This window comes from Coregonus clupeaformis, chromosome 35, assembly GCF_020615455.1.
Source record: "Coregonus clupeaformis isolate EN_2021a chromosome 35, ASM2061545v1, whole genome shotgun sequence".
NCBI classification, from domain to species: Eukaryota; Metazoa; Chordata; class Actinopteri; order Salmoniformes; family Salmonidae; genus Coregonus; species Coregonus clupeaformis.
This window is the reverse complement of record NC_059226.1, coordinates 38,287,032-38,304,811: the sequence shown is the minus strand read 5'-3', so window position 1 is coordinate 38,304,811 and position 17,780 is coordinate 38,287,032. Positions and strand designations below refer to the sequence as shown.

The 17,780-nt window shown below is 48.9% G+C and overlaps 1 protein-coding gene across 1 annotated transcript in view; it reads right to left on the bottom strand.

Moving 5' to 3' along the window:
• Nucleotides 1-10,350, bottom strand: part of LOC121559395 (AP-5 complex subunit zeta-1) — an 82,836-nt gene extending 72,486 nt beyond the window's left edge. The window contains 2 exon segments of the mRNA XM_045211076.1: nt 325-462; nt 10,231-10,350. Of these exon segments, the coding sequence (XP_045067011.1) occupies nt 325-462; nt 10,231-10,271 (179 nt within the window). The 5' untranslated portion in view covers nt 10,272-10,350.
• Nucleotides 10,351-17,780: the final 7,430 nt, after the last annotated feature.

Genomic DNA, 17,780 nt, shown 5'->3' with positions numbered 1-17,780 from the left:
GTCAGTTAGGGTTTAGGGTGTAGGGTTTAGGGTACCTCCTAGTGTACTTGGTGGAGGCCAGTATGAGGTGTAGTCAGTTAGGGTTTAGGGTGTAGGGTTTAGGGTACCTCCTAGTGTACTTGGTGGAGGCCAGTATGAGGTGTAGTCAGTTAGGGTGTAGGGTTAAGGGTTTAGGGTACCTCCTAGTGTCCTTGGTGGAGGCCAGTATGAGGTGTAGTCAGTTAGGGTTTAGGGTGTAGGGGTTTAGGGTACCTCCTAGTGTACTTGGTAGAGGCCAGTATGAGGTGTAGTCAGTTAGGGTTTAGGGTGTAGGGTTTAGGGTACCTCCTAGTGTACTTGGTAGAGGCCAGTATGAGGTGTAGTCTCTGGAGTGAGTCGATGACATCATGGCCGTATTCTTTACCCGTCAGCTGCTTGGTGATCCTACTGTAGAACTTCTGGAGCTCCGCCTCCCCGATCTCCCTGGAAACAACATCACAGCTCCGGGTTAGTGGTGAACGACTCCAGGGAGGTATACTACAAAGCAGGGTCAATGAGTTAGCCAGCTAACTTTGATTAGCAACCAGAAATAACTGTTGATTTTCTGATTCATTAAGAAAGCTAAACTTAAAAAATGTCTTTTTGGTTGTTGAGTCAATTAGACCATGCCAATTTCAAGCTTTCCTTTAAAAAAAATTAAAGAAAAGTTATTTCAGAATAGTTTGGCAAGTTAGCTAAAGGCGGCTACAAGCTCCTCTCGGTTGATCTGCGTGCACACGGGCGGAGTCGGGGCTGCGTTCTACCTAGAGGCGAAGTCCGCCTTGTGTAATGTATATCCACTAGGGGGCGTGGGGAGCCAGAGGGGCCTTGTGTAATGTTTATCCACTAGGGGGCGTGGGGAGCCAGAGGGGCCTTGTGTAATGTATATCCACTAGGGGGGCGTGGGGAGCCAGAGGGGCCTTGTGTAATGTATATCCACTAGGGGGCGTGGGGAGCCAGAGGGGCCTTGTGTAATGTTTATCCACTAGGGGGCGTGGGGAGCCAGAGGGGCCTTGTGTAATGTTTATCCACTAGGGGGCGTGGGGAGCCAGAGGGGCCTTGTGTAATGTTTATCCACTAGGGGGCTTGGGGAGCCAGAGGGGCCTTGTGTAATGTTTATCCACTAGGGGGCGTGGGGAGCCAGAGGGCCCTTGTGTAATGTTTATCCACTAGGGGGCGTGGGGGAGCCAGAGGGGCCTTGTGTAATGTATATCCACTAGGGGGCGTGGGGAGCCAGAGGGGCCTTGTGTAATGTTTATCCACTAGGGGGCGTGGGGAGCCAGAGGGGCCTTGTGTAATGTATATCCACTAGGGGGGCGTGGGGAGCCAGAGGGGCCTTGTGTAATGTTTATCCACTAGGGGGCGTGGGGAGCCAGAGGGGCCTTGTGTAATGTTTATCCACTAGGGGGCGTGGGGGAGCCAGAGGGGCCTTGTGTAATGTTTATCCACTAGGGGGCGTGGGGAGCCAGAGGGGCCTTGTGTAATGTATATCCACTAGGGGCGTGGGGAGCCAGAGGGGCCTTGTGTAATGTATATCCACTAGGGGGCGTGGGGAGCCAGAGGGGCCTTGTGTAATGTTTATCCACTAGGGGGCTTGGGGAGGGCCTTGTGTAATGTTTATCCACTAGGGGGCTTGGGGAGCCAGAGGGGCCTTGTGTAATGTTTATCCACTAGGGGGCGTGGGGGAGAGGGCCTTGTGTAATGTATATCCACTAGGGGGGGTGGGGAGCCAGAGGGGCCTTGTGTAATGTTTATCCACTAGGGGGCTTGGGGAGCCAGAGGGGCCTTGTGTAATGTTTATCCACTAGGGGGCGTGGGGAGCCAGAGGGGCCTTGTGTAATGTATATCCACTAGGGGGCGTGGGGAGCCAGAGGGGCCTTGTGTAATGTATATCCACTAGGGGGCGTGGGGAGCCAGAGGGGCCTTGTGTAATGTTTATCCACTAGGGGGGCGTGGGGAGCCAGAGGGGCCTTGTGTAATGTATATCCACTAGGGGGCGTGGGGAGCCAGAGGGGCCTTGTGTAATGTATATCCACTAGGGGGCGTGGGGAGCCAGAGGGGCCTTGTGTAATGTTTATCCACTAGGGGGCGTGGGGAGCCAGAGGGGCCTTGTGTAATGTTTATCCACTAGGGGGCTTGGGGAGCCAGAGGGGCCTTGTGTAATGTATATCCACTAGGGGGCTTGGGGAGCCAGAGGGGCCTTGTGTAATGTTTATCCACTAGGGGGCTTGGGGAGCCAGAGGGGCCTTGTGTAATGTTTATCCACTAGGGGGCTTGGGGAGCCAGAGGGGCCTTGTGTAATGTTTATCCACTAGGGGGCTTGGGGAGCCAGAGGGGCCTTGTGTAATGTTTATCCACTAGGGGCTTGGGGAGCCAGAGGGGCCTTGTGTAATGTTTATCCACTAGGGGGCGTGGGGAGCCAGAGGGGCCTTGTGTAATGTTTATCCACTAGGGGGCTTGGGGAGCCAGAGGGGCCTTGTGTAATGTATATCCACTAGGGGGCGTGGGGAGCCAGAGGGGCCTTGTGTAATGTTTATCCACTAGGGGGCGTGGGGAGCCAGAGGGGCCTTGTGTAATGTATATCCACTAGGGGGCGTGGGGAGCCAGAGGGGCCTTGTGTAATGTTTATCCACTAGGGGGCGTGGGGAGCCAGAGGGGCCTTGTGTAATGTATATCCACTAGGGGGCTTGGGGAGGGCCTTGTGTAATGTATATCCACTAGGGGGCGTGGGGAGCCAGAGGGGCCTTGTGTAATGTATATCCACTAGGGGGCTTGGGGAGGGCCTTGTGTAATGTATATCCACACTAGGGGGCGTGGGGAGCCAGAGGGGCCTTGTGTAATGTATATCCACTAGGGGGCGTGGGGAGCCAGAGGGGCCTTGTGTAATGTTTATCCACTAGGGGGGGCGTGGGGAGCCAGAGGGGCCCTTGTGTAATGTTTATCCACTAGGGGGCGTGGGGAGCCAGAGGGCCTTGTGTAATGTTTATCCACTAGGGGGCGTGGGGAGCCAGAGGGGCCTTGTGTAATGTTTATCCACTAGGGGGCGTGGGGAGCCAGAGGGGGCCCTTGTGTAATGTTTATCCACTAGGGGGCGTGGGGGAGCCAGAGGGGCCTTGTGTAATGTTTATCCACTAGGGGGCGTGGGGAGCCAGAGGGCCTTGTGTAATGTATATCCACTAGGGGGCTGGGGAGCCAGAGGGGCCTTGTGTAATGTTTATCCACTAGGGGGCGTGGGGGAGCCAGAGGGGCCTTGTGTAATGTTTATCCACTAGGGGGCTGGGGAGCCAGAGGGGCCTTGTGTAATGTTTATCCACTAGGGGCGTGGGGAGCCAGAGGGGCCTTGTGTAATGTATATCCACTAGGGGGCGTGGGGAGCCAGAGGGGCCTTGTGTAATGTATATCCACTAGGGGGCGTGGGGAGCCAGAGGGGCCTTGTGTAATGTTTATCCACTAGGGGGCTTGGGGAGGGCCTTGTGTAATGTTTATCCACTAGGGGGCTTGGGGAGCCAGAGGGGCCTTGTGTAATGTTTATCCACTAGGGGGCGTGGGGAGCCAGAGGGGCCTTGTGTAATGTATATCCACTAGGGGGCGTGGGGAGCCAGAGGGGCCTTGTGTAATGTTTATCCACTAGGGGGCTTGGGGAGCCAGAGGGGCCTTGTGTAATGTTTATCCACTAGGGGGCGTGGGGGAGCCAGAGGGGCCTTGTGTAATGTATATCCACTAGGGGGGCGTGGGGGAGCCAGAGGGGCCTTGTGTAATGTATATCCACTAGGGGGCGTGGGGGAGCCAGAGGGGCCTTGTGTAATGTTTATCCACTAGGGGGCGTGGGGAGCCAGAGGGGCCTTGTGTAATGTATATCCACTAGGGGGCGTGGGGAGCCAGAGGGGCCTTGTGTAATGTATATCCACTAGGGGGCGTGGGGAGCCAGAGGGGCCTTGTGTAATGTTTATCCACTAGGGGCGTGGGAGCCAGAGGGGCCTTGTGTAATGTTTATCCACTAGGGGGCTTGGGGAGCCAGAGGGGCCTTGTGTAATGTATATCCACTAGGGGGCTTGGGGAGCCAGAGGGGCCTTGTGTAATGTTTATCCACTAGGGGGCTTGGGGAGCCAGAGGGGCCTTGTGTAATGTTTATCCACTAGGGGGCTTGGGGAGCCAGAGGGGCCTTGTGTAATGTTTATCCACTAGGGGGCTTGGGGAGCCAGAGGGGCCTTGTGTAATGTTTATCCACTAGGGGGCTTGGGGAGCCAGAGGGGCCTTGTGTAATGTTTATCCACTAGGGGGCGTGGGGAGCCAGAGGGGCCTTGTGTAATGTTTATCCACTAGGGGGCTTGGGGAGCCAGAGGGGCCTTGTGTAATGTATATCCACTAGGGGGCGTGGGGAGCCAGAGGGGCCTTGTGTAATGTTTATCCACTAGGGGGCGTGGGGAGCCAGAGGGGCCTTGTGTAATGTATATCCACTAGGGGGCGTGGGGAGCCAGAGGGGCCTTGTGTAATGTTTATCCACTAGGGGGCGTGGGGAGCCAGAGGGGCCTTGTGTAATGTATATCCACTAGGGGGCTTGGGGAGGGCCTTGTGTAATGTATATCCACTAGGGGGCGTGGGGAGCCAGAGGGGCCTTGTGTAATGTATATCCACTAGGGGGCTTGGGGAGGGCCTTGTGTAATGTATATCCACTAGGGGGCGTGGGGAGCCAGAGGGGCCTTGTGTAATGTATATCCACTAGGGGGCGTGGGGAGCCAGAGGGGCCTTGTGTAATGTTTATCCACTAGGGGGCGTGGGGAGCCAGAGGGGCCTTGTGTAATGTTTATCCACTAGGGGGCGTGGGGAGCCAGAGGGGCCTTGTGTAATGTTTATCCACTAGGGGGCGTGGGGAGCCAGAGGGGCCTTGTGTAATGTTTATCCACTAGGGGGCGTGGGGAGCCAGAGGGGCCTTGTGTAATGTTTATCCACTAGGGGGCGTGGGGGAGCCAGAGGGGCCTTGTGTAATGTTTATCCACTAGGGGGCGTGGGGGAGCCAGAGGGGCCTTGTGTAATGTTTATCCACTAGGGGGCGTGGGGAGCCAGAGGGGCCTTGTGTAATGTATATCCACTAGGGGGCGTGGGGAGCCAGAGGGGCCTTGTGTAATGTATATCCACTAGGGGGCTTGGGGAGCCAGAGGGGCCTTGTGTAATGTTTATCCACTAGGGGGCGTGGGGAGCCAGAGGGGCCTTGTGTAATGTTTATCCACTAGGGGCGTGGGGAGCCAGAGGCGCCTTGTGTAATGTATATCCACTAGGGGGCTTGGGGAGCCAGAGGGGCCTTGTGTAATGTTTATCCACTAGGGGGCGTGGGGAGCCAGAGGGGCCTTGTGTAATGTTTATCCACTAGGGGGCTTGGGGAGCCAGAGGGGCCTTGTGTAATGTTTATCCACTAGGGGGCGTGGGGAGCCAGAGGGGCCTTGTGTAATGTATATCCACTAGGGGGCGTGGGGGAGCCTGAGGGGCCTTGTGTAATGTTTATCCACTAGGGGGCGTGGGGAGCCAGAGGGGCCTTGTGTAATGTTTATCCACTAGGGGGCGTGGGGAGCCAGAGGGGCCTTGTGTAATGTTTATCCACTAGGGGGCGTGGGGAGCCAGAGGGGCCTTGTGTAATGTATATCCACTAGGGGGCGTGGGGAGCCAGAGGGGCCTTGTGTAATGTTTATCCACTAGGGGGCGTGGGGAGCCAGAGGGGCCTTGTGTAATGTTTATCCACTAGGGGGCGTGGGGAGCCAGAGGGGCCTTGTGTAATGTATATCCACTAGGGGGCGTGGGGGAGCCAGAGGGGCCTTGTGTAATGTTTATCCACTAGGGGCGTGGGGAGCCAGAGGGGCCTTGTGTAATGTATATCCACTAGGGGCCTTGGGGAGCCAGAGGGGCCTTGTGTAATGTTTATCCACTAGGGGGCGTGGGGAGCCAGAGGGGCCTTGTGTAATGTTTATCCACTAGGGGGCGTGGGGAGCCAGAGGGGCTAACTGCTATTGTTATTATTAATAATATTACTACTGAGGAGGAGAAGAAGAAAGACTGAGAAAACAGCCACAAGAGGGGACGACGGAGAATACTTCATCCACGGACCACCACCACAAGAGGGGACGACGGAGAACACTTCATCCACGGACCACCACCACAAGAGGGGACGACGGAGAACAGTTCATCCACGGACCACCACCACAAGAGGGGACGACGGAGAACACTTCATCCACAGACCACCACCACAAGAGGGGACGACGGAGAACACTTCATCCACAGACCACCACCACAAGAGGGGACGACGGAGAACACTTCATCCACGGACCACCACCACAAGAGGGGACGACGGAGAACAGTTCATCCACGGACCACCACCACAAGAGGGGACGACGGAGAACACTTCATCCACAGACCACCACCACAAGAGGGGACGACGGAGAACACTTCATCCACAGACCACCACCACAAGAGGGGACGACGGAGAACACTTCATCCACGGACCACCACCACAAGAGGGGACGACGGAGAACACTTCATCCACGGACCACCACCACAAGAGGGGACGACGGAGAACAGTTCATCCACGGACCACCACCACAAGAGGGGACGACGGAGAACACTTCATCCACGGAACACCACCACAAGAGGGGACGACGGAGAACACTTCATCCACAGACCACCACCACAAGAGGGGACGACGGAGAACACTTCATCCACGGACCACCACCACAAGAGGGGACGACGGAGAACAGTTCATCCACGGAACACCACCACAAGAGGGGACGACGGAGAACAGTTCATCCACGGACCACCACCACAAGAGGGGACGACGGAGAACAGTTCATCCACGGACCACCACCACAAGAGGGGACGACGGAGAACAGTTCATCCACGGACCACCACCACAAGAGGGGACGACGGAGAACACTTCATCCACGGACCACCACCACAAGAGGGGACGACGGAGAACACTTCATCCACGGACCACCACCACAAGAGGGGACGACGGAGAACACTTCATCCACGGACCACGTACCCCTTTCCAATTGGCTCATTCATCCCCCTCCCCTCCTCTCCCCTGTAACTATTCCCCAGGTTGTTGCTGTAAATGAGAATGTGTCCTCAGTCAACTTACCTGGTAAAATAAGGGTAAAATAAAGAACATTGAGTCGTTACTGGTTACTGGTTCCCCCTGTATAACCAAGTTATACTCATTGTGTATTTATTAATACTTTTATCACACTGACTGCTCTGGTCCAGGCTGCTCTCTCACTAACTACACTGACTGCTCTGGTCCAGGCTGCTCTCTCACTAACTACACTGACTGCTCTGGTCCAGGCTGCTCTCTCACTAACTACACTGACTGCTCTGGTCCAGGCTGCTCTCTCACTAACTACACTGACTGCTCTGGTCCAGGCTGCTCTCCGACTAACTACACTGACTGCTCTGGTCCAGGCTGCTCTCTCACTAACTACACTGACTGCTCTGGTCCAGGCTGCTCTCTCACTAACTACACTGACTGCTCTGGTCCAGGCTGCTCTCTCACTAACTACACTGACTGCTCTGGTCCAGGCTGCGCTCTCACTAACTACACTGACTGCTCTGGTCCAGGCTGCTCTCTCACTAACTACACTGACTGCTCTGGTCCAGGCTGCTCTCTCACTAACTACACTGACTGCTCTGGTCCAGGCTGCTCTCTCACTAACTACACTGACTGCTCTGGTCCAGGCTGCTCTCTCACTAACTACACTGACTGCTCTGGTCCAGGCTGCGCTCTCACTAACTACACTGACTGCTCTGGTCCAGGCTGCTCTCTCACTAACTACACTGACTGCTCTGGTCCAGGCTGCTCTCTCACTAACTACACTGACTGCTCTGGTCCAGGCTGCTCTCCGACTAACTACACTGACTGCTCTGGTCCAGGCTTCTCTCTCACTAACTACACTGACTGCTCTGGTCCAGGCTGCTCTCTCACTGACTGCTCTGGTCCAGGCTGCTCTCTCACTGACTGCTCTGGTCCAGGCTGCTCTCTCACTAACTACACTGACTGCTCTGGTCCAGGCTGCTGTCTCACTAACTACACTGACTGCTCTGGTCCAGACTGCTCTCCGACTAATTACACTGACTGCTCTGGTCCAGGCTGCTCTCTCACTAACTACACTGACTGCTCCTGGTCCAGGCTGCTCTCTCACTAACTACACTGACTGCTCTGGTCCAGGCTGCTCTCTCTCACTAACTACACTGACTGCTCTGGTCCAGGCTGCTCTCTCACTAACTACACTGACTGCTCTGGTCCAGGCTGCTCTCTCTCACTAACTACACTGACTGCTCTGGTCCAGGCTGCTCTCTCACTAACTACACTGACTGCTCTGGTCCAGGCTGCTCTCTCACTAACTACACTGACTGCTCTGGTCCAGGCTGCTCTCTCACTAACTACACTGACTGCTCTGGTCCAGGCTGCTCTCTCACTAACTACACTGACTGCTCTGGTCCAGGCTGCTCTCTCACTAACTACACTGACTGCTCTGGTCCAGGCTGCTCTCTCACTAACTACACTGACTGCTCTGGTCCAGGCTGCTCTCCCGACTAACTACACTGACTGCTCTGGTCCAGGCTGCTCTCTCACTAACTTTACTGACTGCTCTGGTCCAGGCTGCTCTCCCGACTAACTACACTGACTGCTCTGGTCCAGGCTGCTCTCTCACTAACTACACTGACTGCTCTGGTCCAGGCTGCTCTCTCACTAACTACACTGACTGCTCTGGTCCAGGCTGCGCTCCGACTAACTACACTGACTGCTCTGGTCCAGGCTGCTCTCCCACTAACTACACTGACTGCTCTGGTCCAGGCTGCTCTCTCACTAACTACACTGACTGCTCTGGTCCAGACTGCTCTCCGACTAACTACACTGACTGCTCTGGTCCAGGCTGCTCTCTCACTAACTACACTGACTGCTCTGGTCCAGGCTGCTCTCTCACTAACTACACTGACTGCTCTGGTCCAGGCTGCTCTCCGACTAACTACACTGACTGCTCTGGTCCAGGCTGCGCTCCGACTAACTACACTGACTGCTCTGGTCCAGGCTGCGCTCCGACTAACTACACTGACTGCTCTGGTCCAGGCCTGCATTCTCAGACATGTTACCCACTGAGCATGTTTGGGATGCTCTGGATCGACGTGTTTGAAAGCGTGTTCCAGTTCCCGCCAATATCCAGCAACTTTGCACAGCCATTTTTAATTTAACGTTGAAGAGAAGTGGGACCACATTCCACAATCAACAGCCTGATCAACTCTACGCGAAGGATAGGGCAGCAGGTAGCTTAGTGGTTAAGAGCGCTGTGCCAGTAACCGAAAGGTCGCTGGTTCTAATCCCCGAGCCGACTAAGTGAAAAATCTGTCGATGTGCCCTTGAGCAAGGCACTTAACCCTAATTGCTCCTGTAAATTTACATTTACATTTTAGTCATTTAGCAGACGCTCTTATCCAGAGCGACTTACAGTTAGTGAGTGCATTCATTATTTTATTTTTTTCATACTGGCCCCCCGTGGGAATCGAACCCACAACCCTGGCGTTGCAAACGCCATGTTCTACCAACTGAGCTACATCCCTGCCGGCCATTCCCTCCCCTACCCTGGACGACGCTGGGCCAATTGTGCGCCGTCGCATGGGTCTCCCGGTCGCGGCCGGCTACGACAGAGCCTGGATTCGAAGCAGGATCTCTAGTGGCACAGCTAGCACTGCGATGCAGTGCCTTAGACCACTGCGCCACTCGGGAGACCAAATCGCTCTGGATAAGAGCGTCTGCTAAATGACTTATTTATTTATAAGGAGATGCACTGCATGAGGCAAATTGTGGTCATACCAAATACTCACTGGTTTTCTTATCCCCGCACCTACACTTTTTTTTAAAAGGTATCTGTGACCAACAGATGCATATCTGTATTCCCAGTCATGTGAAATCCATAGATTAGGTCCTAAAGATTTTATTTCAATTTACTGATTTCCTTATATGAACTGTAACTCAGTAAAATCTTTGAAATTGTTGCGTTTATATTTTTGTTCAGTGTACCTTGTGTGCAACTCGGTTTGTGGTCGCGCAGTGACAAGAGCAAGCTAACACCAAACAACATGACAGTGGCGGGGGACGACGGACAGAAACAAGCGGAGAACAGTGTCCTTTCCCCGGCTTGAACACCGCTAACTGCCGGTGCTGGGTCTTACCTGGCTTGTTTGATCAAACTCTCTGTTCCTGCCGAATACATCGCACCCGTCCAGACCAGCTGTAAATTGTCTGCTGGGGAAACATGTCCGACTGACAATCACGTGAATCCTCTATCAGTTCCGCTTTGTCGACGTCAGCGCGTCTTCTTCTTCTTCTGTGGGTTTTATGGCGGACTACATCCAAAAGTTATATTGGCGCCACCAACTGGACGTTTTGAAACCAAAAATAAAATTAAAATAAATAAATCCATACTTAATAGTGATTCTAACAATCCACCCTAATAAAAATAGTACATTGCCAAAACAAACAAAACTCCCACTTCTTCCTTCTTTTAGTTCTCCATATCTCCCTTCTCCGGCTCTAGGACCTCAGAAGGTCGGACGGCTTTTGCTAATATTCCATGTCACTCCTTTGCTGTGAAATCTTTCAGCCCCAGGAACCGCTCCGCCGCAATCACAATGATTTCAATCTTCCTGGACCTCCTCTCCACCTTGGCAGTGCCATTTATCACCATAGCGATAAAGGCCATTTTTAACCTTTAAAATGTCAGGATCCTCTTGGTGTAAGACAGTGAAGGCCTATCCACTACCATGGACTCTTCTGGTGCAACAATCAAACCCTCAACCCTTTTAACAGCTGCTGCATATGAAATGCTCTGGACAGCCCTGACTAGGGCCACCTCATCCTCTTTCACCCTGGTCGGGCATTCAGAAGACGTGGCTTCATGATTCCCACCGCAATTACAACGTGTCACATTTTCTTCACTTTTATAACACATAATTTGATATTTTCCACATCTTGTACGTCTCTGCTTCTCCCTTCTGCAAACACTTGAAACATGACCAAAAGCTTTCCAATGTCCACACTGCATTGTTCTTGGGATAAATGCTCTGACTCTGTAGTTAATATACCCTAACCGTACTTCATTAGGAAGAGACTCCATAAAAAAAAAGAAAAGAACAGATAAACTCTTCACTTTTTCCCCATTCACCACTAGATTCATTCGACGTGCTTTATGGTATTATTTTATGTATCATTAAGGCAAATGTAGGGAGAGGTCAAAGCAGAGACATTTATGTGTTTTTCATAAAACTCCCTGCAGCTGGTCTGGGAATGTCAATGACGTGATGGCTGTGTGGAGATTGGAGTAACAATGGAACTAGTGTTAGCATTTCTTTATGCTTATGACCTTATGACCTGACACATGGCCACATGCACATAATCTCAGGGGCTGGGGAGGATGATGAATGATAAATGTTTTATAATGTGTTATGAAAGGATAATGGTGAAACAGAATGAACATGTTTGATATTTTATAATCCAGATACATGCTTAAATAAGGAATATAGACATGGAGTATATGCTGTGTTTTAAATGAATGCATGTGTTCTTTCACAGGGGCTCTTAAACTGTGGCCCATGGGCTTGTTATAGACACATGGTATGCATTACATTAGTTTTTTTAAGAAGGGGCCTAAGCACGCAGCCAATAGAATGATAGAATGAGAGGGGTGGTACAGAACTAAAAAAAAGTTAGGAATGTACGCATGTTTTTTCATTTGTGTGGATATAAGAGATCTCTAAGCCAGAGAGAGACTGTTTGTTCTATGGAGCAAGCTGGACTTTGTGATGCAATAAAGTCTAATTCTTGAATTCACAGGCTCCGGTGTCTTGAGAGATATTTTTGAGTTGATTATCTAGTCAAATATTTCTACCACGACAGCTTCAATCACTCCAGGAATATTTTTCATCTCTTCCAAATAAACTTCCCACGAAACGCCAGATATAACCCTCACCCTAACCCTAACCCTCTGGAAGGGTGCCCTGTTCCGAAGCGACACACACAACACTTCAAACGTATCAAATCGATTAAGACACAACGCACGTTCCTTCTGATCCTCAGAATCACAAAAAATCGTGATCGTACGCAAGTATAAACACCATGGGACCATGCAGCCATCATACCGCTCAGGAAGGAGAAGCGTTCTGTCTCCTAGAGATGAACGTACTTTGGTGCGAAAAGTGCAAATCAATCCCAGAACAACAGCAAAGGACCTTGTGAAGATGCTGGAGGAAACAGGTACAAAAGTATCTATATCCACAGTAAAACAAGTCCTATATCGACATAACCTGAATGGCCACTCAGCAAGGAAGAAGCCACTGCTCCAAAACCGCCATAAAAAAGCCAGACTACGGTTTGCAACTGCACATGGGGACAAAGATCGTACTTTTTGGAGAAATGTCCTCTAGTCTGATGAAAAAAAATAGAACTGTTTGGCCATAATGACCATCGTTATGTTTGGAGGAAAAAGGGGGTTGCTTGCAAACCGAAGAACACCATCCCAACGTGAAGCACGGGGGTGGCAGCATCATGCTGTGGGGGTGCTTTGCTGCAGGAGGGACTGGTGCACTTCACAAAATAGATGGGATCATGAGGAAGGAAAATTAGGTGGATATATTGAAGCAACATCTCAAGACATCCGTCAGGAAGTTAAAGCTTGGTCGCAAATGGGTCTTCCAAATGGACAATGACCCCAAGCATACTTCAAAAGTTGTGGCAAAATGGCATAAGGACAACAAAGTCAAGATATTGGAGTGGCCATCACAAAGCCCTGACCTCAATCCTGTAGAAAAATGTGTGGGCAGAACTGAAAAAGCAACCACTGATCCTTGTACACCTAACGTAAGCCATAATGTCCCTTACAGCGCTCTCACGTTTCAGCGAGCCCCAATGGTTAACACCCGCAGACAAAAACATGGAAACTCTTCAATTAAAAAAAAACTAGTAGACAAAATAAAACACATTCTCAAACAGCGTTCTGCATTTACCTCTATCGTAGGGTTTAAAAACCAACGTAACAACATTAACCATCTGAACTTGCTGTAGTAACTTCATATTAGGTTCAGTTGATCTATTACAATAGTATTTCCATAATACTTCTAACAAAGGTACATTATCCCTGTTTAATATTCCTATTATTCTCTGTGTTCTCTTGCTTCACTTTTCCATGAATATAAGACATTCGCTTCTCTATGCGTCGTAAACTACATCCTATTTCCCCTGTTATCAACTAACATCACAATGAAACCCCCAGTCCTCCATTGTTAGAATACAGCAGACGTAGGTAACTGTCCTTTCCTCCATTATTAGAATACAGCAGACGTAGGTAACTGTCCTTTCTAAGTAGGCTACAAGTAACACCAAGTAGGCTACAAGTAACGTCTCCTGAGTGGTGCAGTGGTCTAAGGCACTGCATCGCAGTGCTAACTGTGCCACTAGAGATCCTGGTTCGAATCCAGGCTCTGTCGCAGCCGGCCGTGACCGGGAGACTCATGGGCGGCGCACAATTGGCCCAGCGTCGTCCAGGGTAGGGGAGGGAATGGCCGGCAGGGATGTAGCTCAGTTGATAGAGCATGGAGTTTGCAACGCCAGGGTTGTGGGTTCGATTCCCACGGGGGGCCAGTAAAAATAAAATAAAAAAATTAAAAATCTGTAAGTCGCTCTGGATAAGAGCGTCTGCTAAATGACTAAAATGTACATGTAAACATGTGCTGTAGTTTACCATCCTATATTGAACTTATATCCATTTGATCAATACCCAATTTATTTATAGACTTTACGTCACCATTCTCAATCGTTTAATCTAGCACACCTTTAGGCAACGCCCCCCCCCAAAAAAAAAAAATTACTACCACGCAATCCTCTCTCTATACCCGTTAAATAAGTGTCTTTCTATTTAAACCACAACACGCTACAAATCTTCCATGCAACATCACCAAACCAAATACTCTGTAGTATCCGTGCACACAACACATACCAGCAGTTGAATTACACTCATAAATATAGATTTTACTCTTTGACATTGAATTGACAAATAAATCCCACAAATAGCCCAATTACAATGGTTTGTCATCCTACCCTCTGAATAAAATTAAGTTCCATCCCTTTAGCTCTACCCTGATAATTACTTCAATGGAAACCCTATATTGGCTTTGTACTATATTACACATTACGTCTATAACCACATGACTTATGGTCAGTTTATTCCTTAAACCGTATCTCTATCACATGATCCAACAACGGTACAAACTTAGAAAACCCATATTAATGACTCCCCCACCCGTGACGTACGTCTACGTTTGGGTGAGCAAGTTAATACATATATAGCGTTAGAAACGTCTAGTTACTCACATCAAATAATCCCTTCGTGGTGTTTTTAACCAATTCTCAATACACACAAATCTCTTCAAACATTTTCCCAGCGGAACCAAAAAAATTGACAGTAAATTCCCGGACACGGCCCTGCCTGTCCAGAAAATACAGACCTTTCTACTACTCTCTAAAATAACCTCACAATCTCCATACCACTCCTTGATATTCAATTAATTAATTATGTTATATATCGTAACTTCTTATCCAAATTTATATCAAATTATTATACCCAATTTATTTTGCACCCCTCAGATTCAAATTACCTTCTGCTCTTTGGTCATAAGATAGCCCATGTTGTCCCATTCAATTACTTAACTTTACATTACTTTTACAAAATACTTATTCTAACTGCGGACTTGCCTGTAATAATTTCGTCATTTCCTGTCTCTCTCTTCGAGTTAAATGAAGCTCTGCTTTACTCTTAATGGTGACTGTTTTTCCAGATATCGGTCTACTAAGCTGGCCATTCATTACTACTATTAGTTCATGCAATTATTAGTAATTAAACACTTAAATAAAATCCCCATCCTGATCTGTATTAAAATGTAGTTCCTATTTGTCGTTTTGGTGCTATGATTCAATATGTTACATTGCATTGGCTCCATCTCCTGGTCGTCTTACACACTACGGGACTAAAAACCCACTCTCTTTATAATGCACTGTACATTAAGTGTGCCATGCGCCCACTTATTTATGATGTATTTTACATCAAGGGTGCCTTGCCCACTCTCTTTATAATGTTTTATCATTAAGGGTGCCCTGCGCCCATTTTCATTTATAATGTAGCTTTAAGGGAATAATACCCACTCTCTTTATGATGTACTTTTACATCACGGTTGCCCTGCGCCCACTTGTTTGTCCTTCTGTTGCTTTTACTCCTTACTTCGATCATACCCTATTTTTTAAATCATAACACCATGTCATAGTCCTATTTGATATCTCTTACATAACTCAATACCACTCATCGTCCCCTTTTAAAAATATTGCTTAAATGTTCATTACAGCTAAGCCTTACCACAGATAAGCAGAATTTGACATAATCAAAAAAATGAAAGTCTGCTTACCTGTTAGTTCGGCTGTGAACTGCATCCTGTTCGTTTAGAAGCCAATCTGTTATGATGAGTTTCTAGGGTATCAAGTGATTACGAATGTAAGGATGTACTTAGACACTTTTGATGGGGAGTTCATATAAGATATTTAATATGGTACCATGGTTAGTTATAACAGACATAGCCCTGCCTCTTCCAACTTCCTAACTCCAGAACAAATATCCACTCTCTCTATATATACACTCTGTTACAAGTCTCTCCACGAACATCTGGTAAACCTCCATGGGCACTCCAATTCTTTGATGTTGTTACCCTTTACCCCTGTCACTATATCCTGTCCATCAATTATTCTAAGATCAACATCAGTAATCTCCTTTGACATAACGGAATGTAGACTCTCTGGCACCAAACAAATGATCTACTAACCCTCCCCTGGTCCACACAATACTATGACATGACATCATTACAGTCTCCAATGTTTATTGAAAACATAAATAAATTTGCACAATGAGCACTTGTTGTCTCTCAAATACAGTGTTACAGTTGTTGGTTAGCTAGCGAATTTGAGCCATATTAGCATTGACATGAAATCAGTCAAACACCTGAAAACAAGACATGGTATCCAGAACAAGATGAAACTAGCTGAAACGAGTCACTTATGATTCCCCACATGGCAGTTTCTTGTCATTCTTGCTAGCAATCTGGCCGTCCAGAATCACAACAACACAATGACTTCTGCCCCATGGAAGCGTTGCACATCATTTTCGTGAGGTTGTCAGCTAACCCATCTACAATTTTATCACAAAACCGTTGCGTAAAATAGCAAATGTGCTTACTCTGGTCTTGGCTCTAGCCAACAGCTCGAAGATACTGCCTACATGATGAGATTAGTCTACATGATACATTCTACATGATGAGATTATTATGGATAAGAATATTTGTATTTGTCAAACGGCAAGCAAGCATCGATCATCATGTCACCAGAATAATACCCTGGATATTAATTGGAAAGGAGCATCAAGCATCACCGTGCACTTTCACCACCCTGTGAAGTTCATAACTGATTGAATCTGTAGCCTGTAAACTGCTTGGTTTCCTGAGTTGTAGTGGAGTACCACATACCTTAATCTGTAGCCTGTAAACTGCTTGGTTTCCTGAGTTGTAGTGGAGTACCACATACCTTAATCTGTAGCCTTGTAAACTGCTTGGTTTCCTGAGTTGTAGTGGAGTACCACATACCTTAATCTGTAGCCTGTAAACTGCTTGGTTTCCTGAGTTGTAGTGGAGTACCACATACCTTAATCTGTAGCCTGTAAACTGCTTGGTTTCCTGAGTTGTAGTGGAGTACCACATACCTTAATCTGTAGCCTGTAAACTGCTTGGTTTCCTGAGTTGTAGTGGAGTACCACATACCTTAATCTGTAGCCTGTAAACTGCTTGGTTTCCCTGAGTTGTAGTGGAGTACCACATACCTTAATCTGTAGCCTGTAAACTGCTTGGTTTCCTGAGTTGTAGTGGAGTACCACATACCTTAATCTGTAGCCTGTAAACTGCTTGGTTTCCTGAGTTGTAGTGGAGTACCACATACCTTAATCTGTAGCCTGTAAACTGCTTGGTTTCCTGAGTTGTAGTGGAGTACCACATACCTTAATCTGTAGCCTGTAAACTGCTTGGTTTCCTGAGTTGTAGTGGAGTACCACATACCTTAATCTGTAGCCTGTAAACTGCTTGGTTTCCTGAGTTGTAGTGGAGTACCACATACCTTAATCTGTAGCCTGTAAACTGCTTGGTTTCCTGAGTTGTAGTGGAGTACCACATACCTTAATCTGTAGCCTGTAAACTGCTTGGTTTCCTGAGTTGTAGTGGAGTACCACATACCTTAATCTGTAGCCTGTAAACTGCTTGGTTTCCTGAGTTGTAGTGGAGTACCACATACCTTAATCTGTAGCCTGTAAACTGCTTGGTTTCCTGAGTTGTAGTGGAGTACCACATACCTAATCTGTAGCCTGTAAACTGCTTGGTTTCTGAGTTGTAGTGGAGTACCACATACCTTAATCTGTAGCCTGTAAACTGCTTGGTTTCCTGAGTTGTAGTGGAGTACCACATACCTTAATCTGTAGCCTGTAAACTGCTTGGTTTCCTGAGTTGTAGTGGAGTACCACATACCTTAATCTGTAGCCTGTAAACTGCTTGGTTTCCTGAGTTGTAGTGGAGTACCACATACCTTAATCTGTAGCCTGTAAACTGCTTGGTTTCCTGAGTTGTAGTGGAGTACCACATACCTTAAT